The sequence below is a fragment of the Paramormyrops kingsleyae genome, chromosome 17, assembly GCF_048594095.1.
Source record: "Paramormyrops kingsleyae isolate MSU_618 chromosome 17, PKINGS_0.4, whole genome shotgun sequence".
NCBI classification, from domain to species: Eukaryota; Metazoa; Chordata; class Actinopteri; order Osteoglossiformes; family Mormyridae; genus Paramormyrops; species Paramormyrops kingsleyae.
The window spans coordinates 10,220,155-10,240,790 of NC_132813.1; the positions used below are offsets into that span (position 1 = coordinate 10,220,155).

The 20,636-nt window shown below is 40.1% G+C and overlaps 2 protein-coding genes across 10 annotated transcripts; one reads left to right on the forward strand and one right to left on the reverse strand.

The window, feature by feature from the left end:
• Window positions 1-5,430: 5,430 nt before the first annotated feature.
• On the forward strand, window positions 5,431-12,129 carry pnkp (polynucleotide kinase 3'-phosphatase). 9 transcript variants are annotated; one of them, XM_023833497.2, is made up of 19 exons: window positions 5,531-6,033; window positions 6,142-6,193; window positions 6,773-6,893; window positions 7,026-7,072; window positions 7,213-7,461; window positions 8,340-8,600; window positions 8,811-8,890; window positions 8,973-9,030; window positions 9,196-9,303; window positions 9,419-9,490; window positions 9,591-9,639; window positions 9,812-9,882; window positions 10,060-10,152; window positions 10,249-10,345; window positions 10,452-10,513; window positions 11,008-11,117; window positions 11,230-11,317; window positions 11,412-11,479; window positions 11,719-12,129. In XM_023833497.2, exons 1-19 carry the CDS (start codon window positions 5,924-5,926, stop codon window positions 11,837-11,839), a joined length of 1,917 nt encoding a protein of 638 aa, XP_023689265.2. In that variant the 5' UTR covers window positions 5,531-5,923; the 3' UTR covers window positions 11,840-12,129. The 9 variants fall into 9 exon arrangements, with proteins under 9 accessions (XP_023689267.2, XP_023689265.2, XP_023689266.2 ...); XM_023833499.2 differs by lacking the exons at window positions 5,531-6,033; window positions 6,142-6,193 and adding an exon at window positions 5,431-5,521; XM_023833498.2 differs by lacking the exon at window positions 6,142-6,193.
• A 901-nt stretch (window positions 12,130-13,030) lies between these two features.
• On the reverse strand, window positions 13,031-17,345 carry LOC111854962 (green-sensitive opsin-2). The gene is made up of 6 exons (XM_023833502.2): window positions 17,249-17,345; window positions 15,936-16,232; window positions 14,800-14,968; window positions 14,030-14,195; window positions 13,334-13,573; window positions 13,031-13,136 (listed from the first exon to the last, which is right to left on the reverse strand). The coding sequence occupies exons 1-6, from the start codon at window positions 17,343-17,345 to the stop codon at window positions 13,041-13,043; spliced, it is 1,065 nt and encodes a 354-aa protein (XP_023689270.2). The 3' UTR covers window positions 13,031-13,040.
• Window positions 17,346-20,636: the final 3,291 nt, after the last annotated feature.

Here is a 20,636-nt window from a genome sequence, read left to right on the forward strand (position 1 = left end):
TTTATTTGAAGCCAATTTACGTGAAACCTTATGATACAGGCCTATATATAACGTTACAATATACACTCACCTAAAGGATTATTAGGAACACCTGTTCAATTTCTCATTAATGCAATTATCTAATCAACCAATCACATGGCAGTTGCTTCAATGAATTTAGGGGTGTGGTCCTGGTCAAGACAATCTCCTGAACTCCAAACTGAATGTCAGAATGGGAAAGAAAGGTGATTTAAGCAATTTTGAGCGTGGCATGGTTGTTGGTGCCAGACGGGCCGGTCTGAGTATTTCACAATCTGCTCAGTTACTGGGATTTTCACGCACAACCATTTCTAGGGTTTACAAAGAATGGTGTGCAAAGGGAAAAACATCCAGTATGCGGCAGAACTGTGGGCAAAAATGCCTTGTTGATGCTAGAGGTCAGAGGAGAATGGGCCGACTGATTCAAGCTGATAGAAGAGCAACTTTGACTGAAATAACCACTCGTTACAACCGAGGTATGCAGCAAAGCATTTGTGAAGCCACAACACGCACAACCTTGAGGCGGATGGGTACCACTCATCTCCACTACAAATAGGAAAAAGAGGCTACAATTTGCACGAGCTCACTAAAATTGGACAGTTGAAGACTGGAAAAATGTTGCCTGGTCTGATGAGTCTCGATTTCTGTTGAGACATTCAAATGGTAGAGTCAGAATTTGGCGTAAACAGAATGAGAACATGGGTCCATCATGCCTTGTTACCACTGTGCAGGCTACTCGTGGTGGTGTAATGGTGTGGGGGATGTTTTCTTGGCACACTTTAGGCCCCTTAGTGCCAATTGGGCATCGTTTAAATGCCACGGCCTACCTGAGCATTGTTTCTGACCATGTCCATCCCTTTATGACCAACATGTACCCATCCTCTGATGGCTACTTCCAGCAGGATAATGCACCATGTCACAAAGCTCGAATCATTTCAAATTGGTTTCTTGAACATGACAATGAGTTCACTGTACTAAAATGGTCCCCACAGTCACCAGATCTCAACCCAATAGAGCATCTTTGGGATGTGGTGGAACGGGAGCTTCGTGCCCTGGATGTGCATCCCACAAATCTCCATCAACTGCAAGATGCTATCCTATCAATATGGGCCAACATTTCTAAAGAATGCTTTCAGTACCTTGTTGAATCAATGCCGCGTAGAATTAAGGCAGTTCTGAAGGCGAAAGGGAGTCAAACACCGTATTAGTATGGTGTTCCTAATAATCCTTTAGGTGAGTGTAATTATTTCCTGTTCTTCAAATGTGAAGATATTTTTAAAGTATATTTGTTTGTAGTCATGTCTTAAATTTCGACAGTAGTTTTCAGCTGCAATATTAGCCCATAAATATTCGACCAAAAATCCATGATTGTTAGGCTAGTACTCATGAAATTCACTCCAAGAAAATCATAACATTAAACATATTAAATCTTCATACGCAATAAAGGCGCTTGCTGAACATACAATGTTCCACAGAAAGGGAAATTCTACGGAGGAGGGTTGTTTTATGTTTTTTTAGCATATTTATATATTTATTTTTAAAATACAGTAGTAGGTGTGTTGCAGAACAAACAATACCAGCAAATACCATTGTTTTTTTTTTCGTTTCGGGGTAGGGCAAGCCGTTTAATTATTAAATTTCCCAGCAGATGAGACAATTCAGATCGAGGCATAGGACGTTGTGATAGATTTTTTTAAAACAAATAGGTAACTATTAACGCTACGTAATGTTTGAGAAAAAAAGCAGCATTGACTGACTTCACAGGCCCCTCTTTATGGAGAAAATAATTAAAGTTAAAAAGAAGTAAGGGAACAAAAACACATTGTCAAGTAAAAACAAGTATAAAACAAAGGTATAATAAATGTATATGGTAGTTTTAATTTTCCAAATAGGCCTACATGATCATAATTTTTATTCATTAATATATTGCATGTTTATTTTTTGCATATAACCACATTTATTATTTATATAAGTTGTGGTATTCATTTCATATACAGGTATGTGGTACATTATAAACAAACTGAATGATTGTGAAAGAGATTGGACTGAAGACGAAAATTTGCTTTGAGGAATGTATAATTTTTTTATTATATTGTACAGAAGATTAAGCAAGCTCAACATTCCATTAAACAATATTTAAACAATAATCACCATATTTTGTTTGATAATGAGTGTCACAGCGCGTGTAGCACGGAGCGGGGAAGCAGGCGAACGGAAGCCAGGAATCGGGGAATAAGGGGTTTAATCCAAAACGCAAAACGCAGAGCACAAAGCACGCAACATTACAACGTCACATCAATGACCGGACTGGGGATACAAACGGAAACGCGGACTAAATACACTGAACTAATGACAACAATCCGAAACAGCTGTAAAACACTGGGATTCCACATGATGTTAACGAGGGGGCGTGGCACACATTAGGATTGGACGGAGCGGGGTGTGACAATGAGAAAACAAGCAGCTGAGTATTTCCAAACACAGAATGTGCCTGTAATTGTGAAATTGTCTGTAAAATATCAACAATGGGGAACAATTCCTTTCTAAGATAAAAATGAACTGATTAATTTTTTGAATTGAGAAATTTAATCATTTTAAAGCATCACAGGAAAGAAAAGTTAAAATCTGTCAAATAGTACTCACAAAACCTGAAAAGAAAAAGGGTTATCAAACAGAATTGTGACCTAGCAAAATATGTGTTTTATTCAAGATTCTAATATTTAGTTATATCCACATAAGGATATATATGTGCAACAACAATGCATCAAACCCTCAATGGAATTGGGACATGAAATTAGTTTATGTCCTGCATCAGGGTTCAGGGGTGGCCAGTCTTATCCAGAAAGGGCCGCTGTGTTTGCGGGTTTTTGCTGCAACTCAATAATTAGATTACTAATTACAGGACAAATTGACTGAAGAATCATTACACCTGGGATAGAACAGCTGACCTAAAGGTTATCCCAGAAACCTGCATACTGGCCCTTTGCACATAAGATTGGCCATCACTGTCCTACATCAATTATCAGTCCCTGATGTTGATTACAGTACCTCCCAGCATTCCCAGTCTGACTGGCTTGTCACTAGGGTACTGATCATATTTAGACATAATTACTTTATCATATGAAACTGTGAAATAATGAGAACATGGCTTGGATCCATTAGAGACCCAATTATCTAATGCATCTTCACTTTAAAAGATGTTAGACTTAATTTAGGACTTGCAAAAAAAATAAATGAATTCCCCTTTATATGATTACATCAGGGATGCCTGAACAGAATTTGTGTCAGTCTGTGTAACTGCAGCATTCTCACATTAATAATTATCTTTAAGCAAATTCCTGTAGCTCAGAGAGAAATGTATAGTTTTTAACCACAGATTTTCAATTATCTCTTGTTTTTGCCTATTAGTAATAAATGCACGGAGATACAAATTTTGGTGATTTTAGAGCAAAAGATAATTACACCTAGTGTGGGTTATAAAATCTAATTTTTCCTGTCACTGCTGGTTTCATTTATCATGAATTTGCAGGTGAACCGACTCATTTGGAAACCCTGTACCAGGGATAGGCAACCCTGATCCTGGAATGCCGGCATCCAGCAGGTTTTCTATTCTACCTGATGTTACCATCTGCCTTAGATCAGCTGTGGTTCATCAAAGACCAGGTAGGATAGAAAACCCGTTGGATACTGGCACTTCAGGATCAGGGTTACCAATCCCTGAATTTCCTACAACTTTATATGTAGGAACAAATGCAGTTATTGTGTTCAAAATCTGCCAGACATTTGCTAGTCTATGCCAACGAAAATCATCAGGACTCTCCATAACTCACGCATTCTCAACCAACGACCTTAACTAATGGAACGTTGCTTCCTGATTTTTCATATTTTACCTGTCACCACCATACTAACTTGCATTACCTGCAGTAAGAAGGAATCCTATTCAGGGGTTCTTGAAACAAAATAGTTGGGAAACACCAAAAGGAATAGTTTCAGGGGAGTAGGGGGGGGGAGCACTAGCAAACTCTGTTCTACGTCGTTGCATCAGGTGACTAGACTCCAGTGGCTGTTAAGGCATACACCCGTTATAGCAGTGGGGTGATGTTGGCGTGCGTGCAAGGGAACAATAATCAATACAATAGGACCTGGATTTCAGTACTTGCCAAGCAATGTGATGTTGTTATGATAAAAACAGGTGTTGCTGGATTAGCCTTAAGACAGGTTACAATAAGTATTGTTATTTTAGGTTAATCAATTTAATTTGCGTGATGTCATCCTAAAGAGATTGCGATAAAAAAACATAATTCATCGCAAGCCGCACTGTACTTTTTCCCTTTGAATGAAAGTTTATGGCGCGTCTGCCTGGTTACCTTTCTTTTGTTATAGCCTGTTCATTAAGACAGACAAGATTTATTTTCAACATCACAAGTCTTTCCAATTCACTGGTACTTAGCCGTATACGCGAACTAGATTATTGTTTAATCACATAGTATTCAGTTATAGTTAGCCTACCTAAGAGAACTATATGTTTAACTTAAAGTAAATCGGATAGCTTGTCACTTGTGGGTCTTCTACTTTATCGGGGATTAAAGCTCCGTACATACTTGAGTTTAAAGCAAGCAGAAACCATCCCTCAAGCAAGAATGCATCTTACATCTTTCTGTGATGCTTTTATCCATCAACAATTAAGGCACACCCTGTAATGTGTCCATAATGGACTGTTCCAAATGTAATAAATAATCTACATATGTCCTCACCACCACACTCCACATAAACAGAATTATGAATGAACCTGATATTTTATTATCTTCGGTTGCAGATTTAAGCAGTTCAGTTTTAATTAAATGTATTTGAATATTCTCATTAATGGTGTAAACCAGTGGAGCCCAACCTTCGATCATTAAAGGCATTTTAGTCGATCGCGATGCATCTTCCATTCTTCCCAGTTAGAATACTGTCGTATTTTCTGTAAATAAGTAGTCCTCACTGTAAAAAAATTTGGACACTGGTATAAACACTAAAACGCTGATGCTAACAATGTAGTGTGCAATGTGCACGTTAATATTTAACAGAAAGACAGACAAAACATTCACCATAAGAAATTGACCAGAAAACCGTGGATTATTGTCTTGTAAGAGATAAGCAAGTCTTTTCCGACTATCATTGATAATGAATTATTTACATCATTACATTATTTACAGGTTGTCACATACCATCTTGTAATAAAGTACATATATTGTGGTAACTTGGCATTTAAGTAGCTGTTAATATGTGCTTTAAAAATATAACCTAAAATTAACAAACGTTTTGTAAACTTCTGCCTAAAAGAGTAAAAACACCCGACGGTTTGTAATACAACAAATGTGTGTTTTATTACAAAGTTTATAAATTGAAATAATGTTTTAATAGAAAATACACTATCTTTGACACTCAATGCCTTACGTCGGAACCAAAATATCGAGTCTCAGATATCACAGGGAATTTTTTCCGTGACGTACCTAATACGGTGAGTAAACGTATTTTTAAATAGTTGGATAAAAACAAAGTAAATTTGTTTGGAAATGTGATCGAATGTGAAGTCAAATATAGGATCCGACTGTACTATTACATGTTTGGCTGATAATATTCTTAAACATGTTAGTAGAATTAATTAGCATTTCTTGAAAAAGCAAGTATAGTTACCATTTCACGAAATTAATGACTTTTGTATTTAACATTTGGTTGGAAATAGAAGGGTTATAGATGTGTTATAAAAAGATATTATATATACGGATTATATGACAGTATTTGTTAGCCAGATTGTCGCTTTATCTTTCAAGCTATAAATAAGCTTATTTTATTGGATTTTCTCAGTATTCGGCGTATCGGTTACGCAGAAAACTGTAGGTTATAAGCGTGGTTACTCGATATGAATATTAAACTTAAAAACAGTCATTCTCAAGTCGAAGGTTTGATTTGCATTGTTGGGAAACGGTGCATAAACCACACTTGTGACGAAATACTACATATCCTCAAAAGGTAACTTGTAATAATTAGTTGCCACTTTATAAGCAGATTCGGAGTATAACGTAATAACAGTAAAATAAGCCTAATCAACAGATAATTAACCCAGCTATATGTGTGCAGAGCATGGATATTCTCCCAGTGTTCATCAGTTTTTTCTGAAGGCATGAAAGAGGTACTGGTAATCTTACATTACCATATACGTATTAGTCTGGGTACCTGCTGGTGGACTGGTATGGTGTTCAATTTCCATGCCTTCTCTGATAGCTCTGGATTATCGCAATTGTACAAAGTCTGAGAATTTAGACAGCTGCAGGGTAAAGAACAGATCAAGTTAATTTAAAACAGCCTAGAAATTGAACTGGCTTTGTTTAGTCAGAGTTGTTTGATTTTAAACAAGCTGTTATCGGGTGGAATGAGATGAAGACAAGAAGATCAAAGACAGGGAAGCACTTTTAATGGAGTAGACAGGGACTAAGGGCAATGTATGTAGTTCAAAGTGAGAACCACTGAGGATAGAGAAATAACTGACCAAGGACTATAATGTATATGAAAGAAAATCCCTGACAATAATTTAGGGATAAACAAGAATTCACACAATGCAGGTCCTTATTTAATCTCTTGCAATCTTTGTCCTATAGGTCAAATTACCTAATTATTGTTTGTGTTTGATTCACCACCAAAATGTAAAAATGTATTTCCAGCTTTCACAAGTATGTCACAGTGTACTGGAATCTGCTCTGTCCCCTTATAGATGCAGTGCATGCTGGTTAGTGAGGCAGGAGCCAGTGTGCCGCTGGCTGATGGACGGGCGTTAATCTTAGGCCGGGGCCTGGATTCCAGGGTGTCTGACAAGAAGTGCTCAAGACACCAGGGTGAGTCTGAGCTGTGACTGTGGGCCCGAGGCTGTTCACCAGCAAGCAGATTCATTTGGATCTTCACGTAAGGAAATGCTCATGAGTGCTATCAGCCAATGTTAATTTCTATCGGGTTGTCTTCTTCCACAGTTAAGCTGGTGGCCTGTTATGAAGAACAGTCAGTGATTGTGACACAGGTACTTATGAATAAAACCCTCTAAATCAGTGTTGTGCCATATACATAGTAGAAAGATGCAAATATGAAAGTTATGCATTATTTAAAATGAGTCAGTCATCAGCCCTGATCTGTCTCCATGTTCATGTCTGCGAATCACAGCTTGGTCCAAACCCCTCCTCCCTGGACGCCCACGCCCTGGGTAGGGGGAAATCTGGGTGCCTGACAAAAGGAGTGACACTCTACCTCGTCAATCAAAGTTACCCCTTCACCGTGCGTTTCTCTGGCAGCCCCAGTGGAAGTTCCTCGCCTGTAACTCCAAAGGGAAAAGTGAAGATGAGCAAGCAGCAGCCTCACAGAGAGGGCCAAAAGCGCAGTATCCGAGATTTCTTTAGTCCTTCTCCTAAAAAGGTATCCCAAACCAAGCTACAGGAATATATTCTGTTTTTCTATTCACCTCGATTCAGCCTCAGACTTGGCACAGGGGCTTAATGGTGAGACCATCAGCATCGTCCCTTCGGTGCTGGGGGGTTTGAACCCAGAGTATATGGAGTTTGCTCGTATTTCCCGAATTCATGCAGGTTTCCTCACACATTCCAAAGACATGTAGTTGAATCGGTGTCTCTGAAATGCCCTTCGTATGTGATTCTGCGTGGTAGTGTGTCCCCTCTGACGGATTGCCTGGGTGTCCCCTGCTTTGTGCTTATTGGGAGAACCCTGTTCTGGATAGCTGTCTATGGAAGATCAATTGATGGATATTTGTTGTGTAGTGATTTTTAAGTATTACGAAGAGTTTACTATATTTTTAAATGTGAGTGTGGGGGACTTGAGCATAATTTGTCAAAATTAATTTTATGATTGTGATGTACAGGTAGTTCCTAGGTTCTAAACAAGATCCGTTGCCTAAGTCTGTCTTTAAGTTGAATTTGTAGGCAAGTCGGAAAAATAACACGGTGCATAATAATAACAATAATAATAATAATACTGTAATAATAAAAGAAACCACATACGGTAATGTACTGCACCTCGAGCCGACGAAATGCTGAAGCTGCACAATGTTTTCATGAGCGTTACAGTGTAGTGCGTAACAAAACATTTTATTTAACCTGTATTTTTAATATAATAGTATGAGTTGTCCATAAGTCAGACGTTCTTAATCTGGGGACTGCCTGTACAGTTGGAATTTTTGCTCAGCAGAATTTAATCTGGAAACATTTATAGGAGAATTCATGAAATAATTTTGTAGAGCAATAAGAAATAAAGCAAGTTAACTATCCGAAATCACCTAGAGTGTCAAGAGGCCTTCCAGCCAAGATGACGACTTTAGTGCCAAGCGAATGCGGAAGACCGAGCCGTCCAGTGGGGAGGAGGATGCCGAAAGCCTCATCGAGGAGAAGCTGAAGAGGCTACAAGAGATAGCAGAAAGTGCAAGCACCCGCCACAGCACCGCGGAAACAACAGCGTCTGCCTCGCCCTGCTCCCGCGACCAATGGGAACAGATCGGACACCTAATGCTCTTCACTGCTAAGGGGGTTACTGGCAGGAAAAAGGTGAGTCCCATAGATGGTGCACATTTTCACTCCCTTTCAACTCCCTGCCCGGCAGTCCACTTTTTTGCTCCCTCCCAACTCCCTGCCAGACAGTCCCCATTTTTGTTCTGGGAGCAAAAACGTAGACCGTCTGCCGTTCCCTGAGTACTGATTTGGGAAATGCTGTGTTAGTGGGTCAGATGTGTTTGAACAGAAATGCATTATGTCCAGATTGCAGGCTTCGATCTTGACGGCTGCATCATCACCACCAAGTCAGGCAAAGTGTTTCCAACAAGTCCAGATGACTGGAGGTGGGTCTGCTGAATGGCCTGTCCCCTTGTCTTCCTCTTGACCACTTTCATTAATATATTGTTTGTCTTTTTTCACCTGCAGGATTCTGTACCCTGAGATTAAGCCCAAATTGGCTAATCTAATAAAGGACGGTTATAAGGTTAGTACCTTTGTGGTCCTTTCACTTTCCCTCATCAGTCTCATCTAATGATCTAGCTGTCAAATATTCCTAAGGATCACGCTATCAGTCATCTCCGGCAGTCGGAGAAGACCTTTCAGGTGTGACACTGAATGGACATTTTGTGTTTCCGTCACTCTCCACTAGGTGGTGTTTTTCACCAATCAGCTGGGCATCGCCCGGGGCAAGCAGAGGCCTGAGGTCTTCAAGTCCAAAGTGGAGGATGTGCTGAGCACGCTGGAGCTGCCAGTTCAGGTCCGGCGCAAATTTAGCTTTGACTGATATGTGGACTTTCGTCGCATTTATCAAAATTAAGTGATATATGTTTATGATGACTTTTGGGATTTCTCCCGTAATGTTGACATTCCAGGTGTTCGTCGCGGCCGGCCCTGGGATCTATAGGAAGCCAGTATTGGGAATGTGGGACTACCTGTGTAAACAGGTAAGAGACTCCCACACAATACCAGGTTTCGGATTCGAGACGGTCCAGCTGGTTACACCTTTGATGCGTGAAATTTTACATTCCTCTTCCTCCATATCAGGCCAATGATGGCATAGCAGTTGAGAAAGCCCAGAGCTTCTACGTTGGAGGTAAGGCAGCCTGCTGTCACAGTCTAACAATTTCAACATCAGTGTGAAGAAAACCAAGAGCTCAGTGTAGGAGTCAGCTGGGGATTGGTTGATGGGAGCACAAAAAGGCATTATTTCATTGTTGAATGAATAAATATAGAAGAAGAGTCTATTCTTTGATGATTGTCTGCAGATGCTGCCGGTCGACCAGCCAACTGGGCACCAGGCAAAAAAAAGAAAGATTTCTCCTGCAGTGACAGACTGGTAAGAGACTTCAAAGCAGGAACATCTCACACTGCTATGGTCACCATCTCCTGTCTGGTTGTTTTTACTGCAGACCATGTCCCAGGCGCGGAGAAAACTACAAGCTCTGGTGAAGTGGTCCTTCACCTTGCTAGTTGTCAGTTTGTGGAGGACTTAATTCTTGTCTATTTTTGCTAGTTTGCCCTGAACGTCGGGCTGCGGTTTCATACTCCAGAGGAGTTCTTCCTGGGCTGGAAGGTCGCCCCCTACAGCTCTCCTCCTTACGACCCGGTAAGCTCCAGGTGTGGAACTCTAAACAGCAAAGCGCTACTCCAGCGCCGTTAGTGTGCAAACTGAGAGCGTCATGCTTCTCGTCACTCTGCTCAGAGGGCGTGTGACCCGAACGACCGGCTGTACGACCCACCTGACGCTACACTCACTTCTCCTCGGCAGGAAGTGATCGTTGCCGTGGGTTTTCCTGCTTGTAGGTTTTAAAGTCTTATTTATATGTTAATCTTATTGATTGCCTTGATGTTGAGGCCATCTTCTCTCCTGCCCTCGTATAACGTTTTCTTCATTTATTTTCCTAGCTGGGAAGTCCACTTTCTTCCAGAAACACATCATTCCGCAGGGCTATGTATACGTGAACAGGGTGAGGGAGTGTTCTGCAGCGGCCAAGTGCACACACACATATCAGGGCTGTGTTATTTAAAGCGCCGTTGGGCAGCAAAATCCTACCGATCAGCTAGTGATGTGACAATCGGCAGCCTGGCATTCACTGTGTCACTGCAGCTGCGGGGGAGGGGTGAATACACTATTATGGTGTGACTTTATGTGTAGATTTTATAATGCAGTGCAGCTCAAGAGACCCAGTTTTATGATATAATTCTCAGTCACATCAGACAATGGGTATCATATTCCTGAAATGTTTTTGACTTCAGCAAAGAGTTGTGGGAAAAAACTGTTCGTTTTTTCAAACAGCCATTCACTTTGATCAATTGGGCATTTCCAGAATACATTGGGAATGATACATACATTCATCCTCCATAATTAATCTAGTACAGGCTCATGGTGAGAGTGACTTTGTGGCATGGTGTTGATTGAATGATTCAGCTTTCCCCCCCCCCCCCCCCCCACTGCTGTCAGGACACGTTGGGGTCGTGGCAGAACTGTGTCTCAGCCTGTGAGCGCGCTCTGAAGGAGGGCCGCAGTGTCGCCGTGGACAACACCAACCCTGACCCCGAATCCCGCAAACGGTACCATACAGAACTCCTGCACATTTTTCTGTTTGTTCGTGGGACGTTTTGTCTGTTTCTGCAGCCTTGGCCTCTTCCTCACCATCGGCTGTACCTCTTTCGTTGCCTTCAGGTACGTGGATGTCTGTCAGAAGATGGGAGTGGCCTGTCGTTGCTTCCTTTTCTCGGCCACCTTGGAACAGGCCAAGCACAACAACAGGGTCGGTACCCCTACTGGACCCGGTCCTGCCAGTGCTCACTCATGACCCCCTGTTGACGTGTCCGACTCATCTCGTGCTGCTTTGTCTTCCGCAGTTCCGTGAGATGATGCCGTCCGAGCAGAAACATGCCACTGTGAACGACATGATCTTTCACAGCTACAAGTGAGTAAATGGCTATTGTCCTTGATTGTTGGATAATTATTGGATATCAATATATATTGAATTGGCAACATTGTTATGTCATTTACTTCAAAGGCATTTCAGTTAGGGTACTTAGGCATTGACAGGAAAAGCTTTTGATCTTTGTTAATAAACATCACAATGTCATCAATTATCTATATAAGTGTTTCCTCTGGTTTACTGAGCCAGTTCATCAAAGGATTTTTCTTCTCTCTTTGCAGGAACAAATTTGTTGCACCAAGTCTATCTGAGGGTTTTTCTGAGATCTTGCAAATACACTTTGTCCCAAGTTTCCTGGACAGCAAATCGGAGGCTCTCTATAGGCAGTTTTCTGAAGGGTGATTGGTGCATATTTTTATTGCCCCACCCAATAGAAAGAGAATGACTTTGGGCACTGAACACTACCTCCTCCAGCTAGTCAGTCTTTTAGTATTTAGAATAGGACTCCCTTTATAATGAGAGAAGGCAGCATTGTTAAAGCTTTCAGTACAGTAATGGCGGATAAAACAAATTGTTAGAAAAATCGCATGGATTCTGTCACTTATAAGATTCTCGAAATTACTTTGGGGGGAAAAGACTGTCCATCTGTATTTTGTTGTACAATGATAATTAATAAATTTGCCTTTCAACAACATTTGTTAATTCTCTTGTTCATAGTTCCCTTGTCATATGAGGCTGTAGGAAGCAGAACATTTCCAATGAATTGGCAAAAGAGAGACAAGAGGTCTGAGCTTCCACTGTTGCATTCACGGTTTGGAATCTGGAGGATATTCCGCATGCTTTGCACTTCATCCTACATGATTCTCTTTATATTACTCTGAGCCAGTAGTTCTTGGCCATCCCAGACCAGTGCATGTAAAGTGATTTGCCATTTGTACCGTGTTGCTTAAAAAGGACATTCATTGGTGGACATTTGCGGCAAGTATGGAATTTGTGAAGGAACATAATTGTGTTGCTTAAAATCCCATGATCAGATCAATTGTATTGACAAAGGTATTTAGTCCTTGTTGTATGAGGAGAATGCTTGCCTGTAGATCTGAGAGCAGTTTGTCGTGCTGTCCATGGAAAAATCCATTGGGCAAAAGAAATATATTTTTTTCCTTTCATTTCTGCCATTTTATTGCTTTAGAAAAAAATACAATAACATGTACATACTGGCAGCTATTATATAGTTTTTTTTATTATTTTAATTTGCATTCATGTCAGTTATATGGAACTTAAGCAATGCATCAAAACAGTATGAATGAAACTACAGGTGTGATCTGCGTCGTCCCATCCCAGTTACAGGAAATGTACCACGTTTCCTAATTTAGGTGGTATGGATTTTTAAAAACTGATTATGATTGAAATTGCACATCAGTTTCTGATCTGTTGGGTTAGTGCCACAATGGAATTCTTTGGATGGCAGCTAATGATTTGGATAATCCTTAAACAGTGAGACGCAAATGATTTCTGAGTTCAGTATGAGCTCCTTCATCATCATCATCATCACATCCATGTTGTGGGACTGGGTGAAGAACCATGGCAGGTTGAGGATGTGGGTCTAGGAGGCACTGGAGACTTCTGTAGCATTGCTGCTGGTTGTCTCAGAGCCATCTTCTACTTTTTTGCCAAAAAGTTGCAGGATGCAGTTACGAAACTATAAGAGGTGGAGAAGAGAAGAACGAAGCGGACAAATTATTCATTTTTTTCCTAAGAAAGATGAAAGAAATTACTGCTTAAATCTCCCATTATGATTTTTTTGCATATGCAAGTCAAAGTCAATCAATGGATATTTGTATTTGGAAACCTGACCCAGTACATGTTGGTGAAGTTTGACCTGCTTTTCAGACTGACCTGTCTGTTCATGAAGACATAAATGATTGGGTTGTAGATGGTGGCACCCTTGGCAAAGTAGGCGGGTAACGATGCAGCCAGCGGGTGCCAGGCATAGCCCGGGTTACAGGCGGAGAAGGTGGCGAAAGTAGCGTAGGGGCCCCAGCAGATGACGAAGGCCACGACCATGACGATCACCATTCTGGTGACCTCCCTCTCCGCTTTCTGCGTAGACTCCGAGTCCTTCTGCTGCTGGGCCACCTACGGTGCACCAAAGTCACCTGACCACTAGCACACCTTGTATGGCCAATCAAGACCTTGTTGCCCTTTTGATAAATGAGCTGGTGGTGAAATTTAACAAATACATGGAACAGCTGAGGTGCCCCCAAGGAGAGAGAGGTTTGGGAACTGAAGCAGTGTTCATCTAGCCATCCAAAAAGTTGTAACTATTTGGAGAAAAGACATTCTTGGAAGTTAATTTACGTATGTCCTAATGTTAAATTTGTTTTTTTCCCCTGAACAAACATATCCTTACTACACAGATAAACAACTTTAAACATTCTTTGTCTAGGTCTCTTTCCTGGTACTGTTTTGTCTTATTATTCCTGCTTGCTATCAATTTTCCATTGGTTAGTGCTGGTTCAATGCTGCTGTATTTGTCGATTAGAGAGACTGTGAATATGATAAATTCGCTTCATCACTGGCAGCTCTGCTCACGCTGTGGATGGCCGACCATACAAAGATGTAGCAGATGATGATGATGGCCAGTGGTAGGATGCAGCACGTGAAGAGCAGTGTGATCATGTAGGACTTCACTCCAGGGTCCTCGCTGCCACTGAAGACATCTGGCCCACAGGAAGTCTTAAGTTCATGGGGCCAGTACCTGATTAAAAGGAGAACAGCAAGTTATTACTGTTAATTGAAGGATTAAATGAACAACAATCACCTTTTCGCTTTTGATTTGAAGAAAAGTATAACAATCACAAATTTTGGTAACACTTTGCTAGATAAGGCACAAATAATGTAGTATTATGCTATTACTTGTGCATGTGTTAATTAACCACTAACTATATCGTTAGTTACATACTGATCTCATATTTGTTCATCATTAATGAATTGGGACATCTTTTATCTCAAGTAATTACTGTATTTGTTACTGTATCTGTTAATTCTGTAAACCTTTGTGAACTACTGAAGGAACAAGTAAAAAATAGCACAAGTGAAATTATTAATGAATCACGGTGCATCTTTTATGACAAGGAGCAACTATATTTGTTCATAATATGTATTTCAAGGGTAACAGTTATCATTACGTATTTGTGCCCCCTCATGTGAAGTGTTACCAAAATGTCCTCTGCATTTAATATGATAACCAAAAATGTCAACCCTCCCCAGCAATGGTTGTCATTGTATAAATACAAACAAAAAAGTTCGCCAGTTCTTTGCCATATTGTTTAAAATGTTTAAATGGGTTCTCTCAGCAATACCTGCTCCAGCCAAATATGGGAGGTGCACACCAGAGGATGGCCCAGATCCAAGAGAAGATGATACCAGCCGTGGCCCATTTCCCGTCAAACCGCACATTTCCAAAGGGCTTACAGACCACCACCCATCTCTCCCAGGAAATCACCGTTAGGGACCACAGACCTGCAATACCTGTGCAGGCAAATTGGAGTTTATTTACGTTCTCGATTGATTAATCTTACAATACTGAACCACTTGAAATGAACCATTAATTATTGTATTGGGCTCAATAAGGTTTCTGTGGTAACGCTTTACTTAAGGGGACACAAATAATGTAGTAATACACATTTACTAAATACATTAATTAACCATTAACTTAGTTCATCATTAATCAATTATGACAAGTCATGTATTCTGTGCAGGAGCTATATTAGTTAATTATTCCATTCAGCAACTAATATATTTCCTGAATGAAATACATGGACTGTCATGGTTGATTAATGATGAACAAGCATGGGATCAGCATGTAACTACCCCTTAGTTACTGGTTAATTCATGCATTAAGTAAGAGTGCATTACTACATTATTTGTGTCCCCTCAAAGTGTTTCTGCTAAATCATCTGTTGACAGTATTTGGACTGGAAAACAACCTTTAGAAGTATCGATTGAGTCTACCTCAAGTTTGCTATGCAAAGGTGCACTTTTAAAAAGGATCATAACCTAACACTAATGAGACCTGGCATTCTGGTGTATGAGTTAAACTCATAGGCATCCCCCAGAACAATAAGGACTCCCTCTCAATTCTAATCACCAAGACCAATATTTGTTCTTTTCTTGCACATCAATCTTTACATTTCTTTCCCATTTTACCTTCATTACATATAATGAACACAAAATTATGCTTCACTCGCAGTCTAGACTTAAGAATTTTAGGTCTGTCCTTGGTTCATTTTTAAAGGTGAATTTTTTCAGCTTTCTAATATTCATTCTTCGACTCTCAATAGAATCATTTACTCTATAATTGTTGCAGCTGTTCCATGGGTCTCTGTCTCTTTATATATTTATAGCCAAGGGAAAAGAATATTGCACACTAAATATAGCAATTTTAGAAGAATGTGACCCTGACCAAGTCCCTGCAGTCAGAAAAAGAGCCACTCACCGCAGACAGAGACGACGTACCCCTCAAATATACACATGGGGTGTCCCAGGATGAAGTAGCCGAAGATCTGGTTAATGATGCTTACTGTGCTGGCCAGGATGGTCTCCCCTATGTCAGCCACGGCCAGGTTCACTAAGATCCAGTTGAGCGGGTGCCTGAGTTTCTTGAACTTTGCTGTAGCCACCAGCACCAGGCCATTGGTGAAGAGGGAAGCAATGACCACAAAGATCATCCAGACGGTGCAGACGTTGTACACCCATCGTGGAGCAATGTGGTAATTGGGCCCCACAAAGGGATCTATGAAAAAAATTACTTCTTTAAGTTTACTTCTTGCTGTATTTTTACTGACCGAATGAATTTATTTGGACATTTTACATGTCCGGAATGCATTCATTAATTCCAATCCAAATCAGGAAATGGAAATGGAGTTGGGATTGGGAAAAAAAAGCTATGGGGGGCAGAATTGGAATTGAATTTGAATTTCAGGGAGATTTAAATTCCAACTCCAGTTCCATTTCCTGATTTGGATTAGAACTGATGAATGCATTCCGGAATGGCCAGTTCATCATGACCCTGTACTAGATATGTAGTCATGGAAAATGGATCAGTGTCTTTTTACAAATTCTTCCTAAAAGTTCTCTATATTTTTTAAACTATTTGTTAGATAACTTATTTAGCTCTTACATGCTCCTACAATAATTATGTGACTATGAGAAGTCACCTGACACACACTGGCCTGCATACACACTGAACATGGCCTTTCCCCTACTTTAGGTTATAGCAGTGGTTCTCAATCCTGCTCCTGCCAGAATGTTTTCATTCCAACCCTATCATAATCAGGCTCAGATGGTCCTTAATAGGCTAATAATGAATGTGGCAGGTTTATTGCAGAGTGGATTGGAATGAAAACTTTCTGGCAGGGGGATCTCCAGGAACAGGATCGAATATTACTATTTTATACAGACCATACGATAGATATAATTATGTAACTTACACTTTAGTGTAAGCAATATTAGTAGAGTTTTGTTTTTGTGAAGTGTTTGAGCTTTTGAGTTTTTCAATTATAATATTCTACACACAAAAACAATTTTGTCTGTTGCCTGTCGTGTTTGAATGCGCGCCATTTCCATTTCCCCTTGTCTGTGGAATGCTTTTAAATGTTAAATTGTGTTTTTTGTTCTCATCAAATGTGCATGTACTATCCAGATAAATAGCTTTAGATATTTCTTTTGACTGCCTAAGACTTTTGCCAAGTACTACATTACAATCATTACATTACATTACAATCCCGTTGCCATACATTTGTGTCTCACCTCTTGTGTTGTTGTTGTTGGTGTAGGTAAAGATCGACTCCCTCGTAGTTTCCTCCTCGTGGTGCCGCCTAGCGGAAAACATCACCCTGTCCGCCATGTCCAAAGACCACCCAGAGAGTCAGATCTGAATTTAATGGCACTGTGTCTCTTTAGTGACGTTCTTTTTCGATCACTGGAATTCTGTTTGTCTCCTGTACCCTTTCAGTTTTCCTCCTTCTCCTCCATGGATCGCTGGGCAGACAGCCTACCAGAAAAGCCTCTTCTTATACTGCGCTTGGGAGTATTGGCAAGATTAACACCAACACCTATGTCATTAGTCCGTTAGGAAGTGTCTGTTAAAGGAGAGTGCATAATGCAGCATGTGCTCTGCTTTATTTTGGCTTATCCCTTTAAAACTTTTAATTAATCTTCTGCTCATTAAGGCTAAATATCCAGCAAGAAAAATCTCTGAGGAAGACACATGCCTAATCCCCTAATAGGCTTTTCTCACGTTTTTGGGTCATTCTGGTCTTTCTTAATTTACATCTCTTGTACTGGATCAAGTGGGTAAGATAGTGGACACAGTTGTTCAGATTTTTGACTTGATCTTGAACTGAAACTCTGAAGGTCTTCAACACAACATCATGAAAACATCCACCTCAAAAATTCGGAATGGTTCCAACTAATATCTTGTTTTAGTGAGCAGTAGGTAGTTATAGATAATCGACTGGATAGAAAAGTAGGAAACAATCTTAAGATATACAAGAATATGTAAATGTTTTATCAACTGTGAAATGTGAGAGTCACATCTCTCTTTGGACCCAACTTTGGAGGTAATTAGCATGGGAAACACCTGGATGAGTGGTGTTTATTCTGAGATGGTGCCCATAATGTAAGCCTTGAACTTCAGAACATCCTAGAGTTGATCATAGAAACATAGAAGAAGCTTATAACGGCCAAACCGGTCAGGTGGTGTAAGGATACTCTACACTAGTGTTTCCCAATCCGGTCCTCAGGGATCCCCAGACGGCCCATGTGTTTGCTCCCTCCCAGATTCCCAGAAAAGGTCGATTGTCTAACAGGGAGCTGGGAGGGAGCAAACACATGGGCCGTCTGGGAGTTCCCAAGGACCGGGTTGACAAACACTGGTCTACACAACCATCCATCCATCGTCCATAACTGCTTATTTGATTCAGGATCTATGTGAGCCTGGAACCTATTCCAGAAAACACAGGGAACAAGACAGGGAATATCCTGAATGGTACAGGAGCACTATTCATGGGTATGCATATTTCAGGGGCCTCAGAGCACATCATGGCCGGTGATTCTTTCTAAACTCGGCTCAGTAAAGGTGTCATGAGCCCTACGATTATACTGTAGCTAATATTCTAGCTGGATTAGACCGGAACAACACATTTCCGCGCCTTTTTTTATTCCCTCCCACATAGAATTTGGCACCACAATAAAAGACGTTTATTTCAGACTAACAGTCAATTAAATTAAATGATCCATTTAGCTAAGCTGTGCTGTGAAAAGACAGCTGTCATAATCCCATACTGATCTGATTAATTAATCCAATTAAGTAATTTACAGGCCAGATAGAGGCATCCAGCCCTTTTTGGCTACTCTCTGCAATTGTGCTTTTTTACCCGAATGAAATACTACATTTGTGAGCATATTTTTCCATGTTGTTTGTATGTAGTTTATCCAATTTAAATTTGCTGTTACTAACAGTATAGATGTTTGTTGTTGGATGTAGTACTACAGTTTATATAATGGTGTAACTCAACCGAACTAGGCATTATATGGACAAAAAAAAACTTTAGTTAATGGTAATTATGTATTTCTTCATATAAGCAATATCACTTGCAAGTAAATGAATTTGTAAGTATTTCAGGGAATTTATGTTATTATGTAGGGCTATGTAGTTCAAGGTGAATGAACATTGCAAATATACCGTAAAATAATTATTGTCGTCATTGTATATAACTTCGCTTAAGGCCCTTTTCTGTTTGCTGTCATTTTCTTCTCTTCTTCTACATTGTTGTACATGGAAGTGACATTTTCTTGGCACTGATTCCTGGCATGTCGAGAAGCCTTCACACAAGTAGCGGGCGGAGCAGTCTGTAAATCTGACGATAACAATCCCTTTGAATCCTTGACCTTACGTGGCTTTCCGTCTGATTTTAATCATAGACTGTTACAGAACTGACCACCAAACTTAAAGCCATTGTCAGTCACATTCTTACAAATTAATCAGGTTCTCTGACAACATATATTTATACTGTTGTAACTTGATTTTTGACGCGTTATTTATTCATCTATTTTTAAAAAACGTATGATTGATGCATGACTCACAAGTAAAGTGGCCATATATTTTGGAAAGAGACTTTTGCCGACTTGAAGTTGAGTCAGTAAGTATGGGCTTTAACCTTAAATGTCAATGAGTTAAACGCATGCACTAATTTCAGGACCGCTACTAAAGCAGAGGAATCGTGTTCGGAACAATGCGGTCTATAAGGATGATTGGAGGGAGCAGATGTCGATGAACAGAATGCCTGCAAACTGAGGATTAAATCAATCTGCGCTTTTTAAGTTTACATTGCATTATATATGAATAATGTTATTCTTAATGTATATATTGCTGTCCCAATATCTAAGAAATAACCTTGCTATTGACATTTGTAGTGATAGTTGATCATTTAAAGCTGTTTGCTAAATTCATTGCAAATACACAATACTGAATTATTCGTCTTTTTTCACATTTATGAAGAAAAGGAAAAATCTCAAGTCTTTCCATACAAATTCTAGTGTGGTCATCATTCAAACAATAGTTCTGTGTTTCAATATTAAAGGGGCACCAGGTCAGACTTGTTTCATAATGTTTTGTTTTCCATCCATTTTCTGTACCTGCACATCCTAGGCAGGGTCGCCGGGGTCTGAAGTCTATGGCGGAAGCTTCTGGTTCAAGGCAGGGAATAACCCAAGACCCACTGCAGATCACACAGTCACGCCTATGGATCCCAATTCATGCATGTTTTTTGGATTGTGCACGGACTCCAGAGAACCTGGAGGCAACCCCAAGCAGATATGGGGGGAACATTTGTTAAATTAAAAAAAAAAAATGCAATTTATATAACAGAAATGTATAGTAATATGGAATTAATTTCACAGCCTTTACAGCACATTGTAATTTATTCATCTGCTATATGTGAACATAAATAAATAAACAAATGAGTGTATTCTGAGAAATGAACACCATGACTGACCTTTGACCTTAATCAAGTAAGCATTACTGCAAACGACCAAACAAGAGGATTAGTCTGATAAACTTAAAACTCAAGCAAAGCAAGCAACCAAAGTCTTAGTGCATCTCCAAAGGGTGTATTATTGATGCAGTAGGTTCATG